The following is a 4691-nucleotide window of genomic DNA, read 5'->3' as shown; positions in this document are numbered from 1 at the left end:
TGCCCCGAACTGCCCGCTCGGCCGCCCGCACCCCCTCCGCCGGCGCTGCGCGGCGCCGCCGGTCACCCCGAGCCATGGCCGGGTGTTCGCAGCGGCGGCTGAACCCCGCTCGGCTCTGCACCCCAGCTCGGGCGCCAAGCCCGAGCCCCCGAAGCTGTCAGCTGCACCGCCAACCCGCTACCGCCTCCCCCGGAAGTCCCGCCTCGCACGTCATGACGTCCAGCTTCCGCAAAGTCCCGCCCTTCCACGTCAGGGACCGCCGCTCTGCGGTTACCATGGTGACCAGACGCGGGTCGCCGCACGGCGAAGCTGCCATAGTGTTGCGCCCACAGAGGTTCATAAACTCGTAAAAAAATTCAATGTCACATTAAGCTTTGGCTATTTCCCCCCGTGTGTAAAGTTTAACATTTGAATGAAACACAGCTACGTCAGGGGTGGTCAGGACCGCAGGGTGGCACAGATTTGGAAATATGCAACTATGGATTTGGAAATAGGCAATGGTCCCTTGGCACCCTGTCAGAGACCACTCTTTTTTTTTTTTTTTGCAATATCCATAAATTCACTTTATTACAGATCTGTGGAGGGCAGTGGGTCTCAGCCTCAAAGACTGCCTCCACTCTCTTAAAACAAGTTTGGTCTTTTAATAATGACTACGGTATGTGCACTGTGGATGCCTGACACCTGCCATTGTGCGGCACCTGACATCTACTACCTATGCTAGAGACCCTCTCCCAGGTGTTCTGCAGGAAATGTTCCTGTAACTTGGCCTGACCCAGTTCTGAACCTTAGACTGCTTCACTAGGCATGCACCCATCACTCGCTTCCCCCACGCGTCTCAACGATCCCTATTCCAACCTCTTCCCTACCACCTTGTTAGATCAACTCAAGCTGACCCTCCAGCGGGTCTTCGGGGGCTGTAAGTCTCAAGGGAGGTGACTACCTGGAGATGCTGTAACTGTACAGTAACAGTTCCGGTAAGGCAGACCCTTACAAGACCTCAATGGTGGAGCATGTCAACACCAACGGGGCTTAAGGAAAGGATCGCTTATGTCCTGGACACTTCAAATAGACCTACAAGTCTACATTCCACTTGATGGCGGTTCATAATTATAGTGGAAATCCCAATTTTTTTTATCAATAGTCCAGTCATTTTTAGAAAGTACAAGTTTTTTCCTACCATTAACAACTCCCACTCTTGACCCTTGTACTACGAATACTCCCTCTAGTTATTTCCTGGAAATTGCCTCTGTTGGCTTGAATGCACCTGAAGCTGCATGGTAGAAAAGATGGGCAATCTCCTTTCTGCAAAATTACGGTCTTGAAACCTTCTGGAGAGTCCGCTATGAATTCGTCCCTGCCAACATCAATGTGTGCTTTCCAGGTGCCATATCCAAACTCATCATCTAAAGCAAATACTTTATCCTGCGGGTCTGCTTGCTTCATTATCATACGGCTTCCTGCCCTTTTACTAGTGGCCCTTAAACATTCATGGATCACCTGACAGGACCTATAGGTCTCTTGCTATCATTTTAACTAGTCCACCTTTACCGCGGTACTTAGGGTAAAGCCGAGTTCTACTACACATCTTTGTATCCACAACCATGTAGCAGACAAAGGTAGATTTGAGGTATTTGCAAATTCAACACGTTTGCTGCACACTGCAGCAGGCACGGTGTAAGACATGACAGAGGCAGTTACCAGTGCTGTTAACACTGGTGAATAAGCCCACATCTTACAGATGACTTTTTATAACAGGCCCAAGGTAACAGGAAATACTGCAGCTAGGACGTTTACATAGTGTTCTTTCAACTATAGGGCTCTTAGTTAACTGTACTTAACTACAAAACTAGCAACATCATAGGCATTCTACAAATACCAACATATTTTCTCAACAGTTCTGCTGTGTGCCATGGAGTCAGAACTGACACGTGGCTGACTCGCCAGGTAAATGGGGAGGCTGCCCCTCACCTCCCTCAGAGCAGCTGGACGATTAGAACTGAGTGCCTTTGGGAATGCAGCACAGCTTCTCACCACTAGACCAAAGCAGAAAAGGGGAAATGCCTAAAACCCTAGAATTGGAGCCATAGGTGCACTGTAAAGGGGGTTAGGGGAGGGAGATGAAAGACAATGTGCGGCAATGAATTAAAAATTTTTAAAACCCTTCAAACTGAAGAGGTTAATTCAAACAACAGTTATGAAGGGCAGAAGTAGGATTTCAAGTCCAGATGGTGATAACCTGTCTCTTGCTATTTTTCCTCTTTTAAAGGGGAGGGTGTCCTTTATAGATTGGGAAACAAAACAGGTTCCTTGGCCTCATGGTGCTTTCATGCAGACCAGAACAAAACTGATTTCCATTGCGGCTTTTCCAGAAGGCAATCACCATGAACTGCCAATCTTTCTCTTGATCTGAGCACTTAACTGTCTGCACCACTTTTTTTGCCATACCAACAAAAATTGTCTTTATTAATACCATTTTGAACCTAGACAAATTACCAAATTATTAGAAAATTATTCAATGAGATAGACTCCTTAGCCCTATACATGTGCTCAATTATTATTTTGTTAATTACTCACAGAACTGATTTTACATATTGTTAGGTGCTGTTTCTTCATAGCTGGTGTTAACTGTTGTGGAAAAATATCAATGATAATATAGACAATATGAAAATGTTTTTACGTATTAGATTGTCCAGGAAGCAATTTAAACAGTCTATCCTGAATGTGGTTGCTTACTACGTAAAATATTTAAAATATTGACCCTTATTTTCCTGATACTCCCCTTTTCTCAAGAATTCTCTGCCTGTGCAACGGCTGTTTTCAAGGTATTTGCTGTTAGTGATAGCTAAGCTAAACAATTTATAGGCCATAGTTTTATTTCTGTATCTTTCTAATTCATCTAGTTTTCATCTTTGTAATATGTCTTGCCTAGAAATCTTAATTGGAAACCGGTAATTTCAGCTGTAGATTTGTTTGTCGTTTTAGCACATAATTATATAGTCTTCTTAGTTTTTATATAATTATATAGTCTTCTTAGTTTTTATGTCTCACCATAGTCAATGCATACTTTACTCATTTTATATAAGTGTAGCCCAATAGTTTGTATTGTTGCTTAGCACTCCTCCTTTAAGAAGGGAAGACAGCACCCTTAAAAGCAGGGAAACAGTGCAGAAATGGGGCAGTCATTGGGTTCATAGGGAACGCTCTGGCAAAAATACACAGTGGCTAAGTGTGGAGACCCCAGACTGCCCGGAAAAACTCTCTGAAGATCTCGAAATCACTTTCCCTTACAATCCATGGGAGTCATTTAATATTAACTCAGGACCAGGGAGGTACAGGAATCCCAGGTCACAACAGTCAGGTACATGGCTGGTAAGGAAAGTGCCTTCTATGGACCAGCAACTCCCCAAGAGGAAATATCTGGCGAAACGCTCCCATAAAGATGACCGTTAGGAGATGACCATGGGTCTCCGTCACAGAGGTCATCATGGGATCAGGCTGACAGCACACCACACACATGTACATACCGTTTCATAAAGCCAAGTTTCCTGAAAGAATACTTCCTGGACTGTGAACACGAATGTATTTTCATTCCATTCCACTCTTTAAAAGCTGACTTACCTCCCAAACCTGCTTTCATATTGACACTGGTGGTAATTCAGGCTGACAAACACTGCTGAAAGCCTGTTTCCTCAGACGAATCGCAGTGCAAGAGAAAGCCAGCCGTGTGTCCTGGAAAGAGGACGTGGCAGCAGAAATGACTGAACAGACACCAGGTGGGAGAACACAGCGATGACACAGGAGAGTGACCAGGATTGAGAAAACATTCCAGGAGCTTTGAAATGCTTAATTTAATAACCAGGGAAAAGGGGAGAACAGAGTGAATGCTGCAGCTTTATGTCCAGGAGGCTAAGCAAGTGAAGCGCCTTTAAAAGGACAATGTGTAAAAAAGAAAATAAAACACCAATTTGAAGAAAGAAACAAAAGCAATCAAAGCATGCTGTCAAGGACTTCTCCGAAGTAAAAAAAAGAAACCCACCAAACAAAAAGAAACAAGATGAGACAAAAACATGTGCCTGCAACACTCCCAAATCCACCTGGACAAGAACACCGGTGCGGTTGGGGAGACTAAGTAATCGAGCCTGCAGCACTGGATTTGGGGTGAAAACCGAACAAAAATGCACGAGTCACTTGCCGTCAGTAAGGCGAGACCCTCCAGGAAAACAAGGGGAAAGGTAAAGTAGCCTCCAGAGTGGGGACCCTTGAAGTGACCGGACCAGGACACACAAATGATAAAGGAACAAGTTCTACGGAGCTGTCCACGGACGGGGGTCGCGCCGGGGGCCCCCTGAGGGTCAGGGCAGGGCTGAGGGAGAAGCCAGATGCAGGAGGGCTGGGCAGCAGGTGAAGTGGGCTTGACCCGCGGCCCTGACCCCAGCGATGGAAGGCTGGCTGGCCTGCGGGCTTTCAGGGGTGCAGGTCGGGGGGACACAGGGGTGTGGGCCGTGCTCCGGTGACGAGGTCAGGCTGTCCTAACGCGGTGTCCTGGTCTCTGGCTTCTCCCGCTCAGCCGCGGCTGGTCCCCGCGGCCGGACTGTCCCTCAACGCGGCAGCGCGGTCCCGGATGTGGGAGGCGAAGACCCTGAGCATCTCCTGGGCGGTGAGGTGGAAGGAGCGCATGACCAGGCGGTGAC

The 4691-nt window shown here is 47.1% G+C and overlaps 2 protein-coding genes across 2 annotated transcripts in view; both read right to left on the bottom strand.

The window, feature by feature from the left end:
- The window catches only part of MOGS (mannosyl-oligosaccharide glucosidase), a 3261-nt gene extending 3185 nt beyond the window's left edge, over positions 1-76 (bottom strand). The window contains exon 1 of the mRNA XM_006880991.1: positions 11-76. Within this exon, the coding sequence (XP_006881053.1) occupies positions 11-76 (66 nt within the window). The remainder of the gene's footprint in view (positions 1-10) is intronic.
- Positions 77-4563: 4487 nt separating this feature from the next.
- The window catches only part of MRPL53 (mitochondrial ribosomal protein L53), a 924-nt gene continuing 796 nt past the window's right edge, over positions 4564-4691 (bottom strand). Inside the window, exon 3 of the mRNA XM_006880990.1 lies at positions 4564-4691. This exon is cut by the window's right edge and continues 5 nt beyond it. Within this exon, the coding sequence (XP_006881052.1) occupies positions 4564-4691 (128 nt within the window).

This window comes from Elephantulus edwardii, unplaced genomic scaffold (assembly GCF_000299155.1).
Source record: "Elephantulus edwardii isolate Elephantulus edwardi_28Jun2011 unplaced genomic scaffold, EleEdw1.0 scaffold00011, whole genome shotgun sequence".
NCBI classification, from domain to species: domain Eukaryota; kingdom Metazoa; phylum Chordata; class Mammalia; order Macroscelidea; family Macroscelididae; genus Elephantulus; species Elephantulus edwardii.
This window is presented reverse-complemented; position numbering and strand designations above follow the sequence as displayed.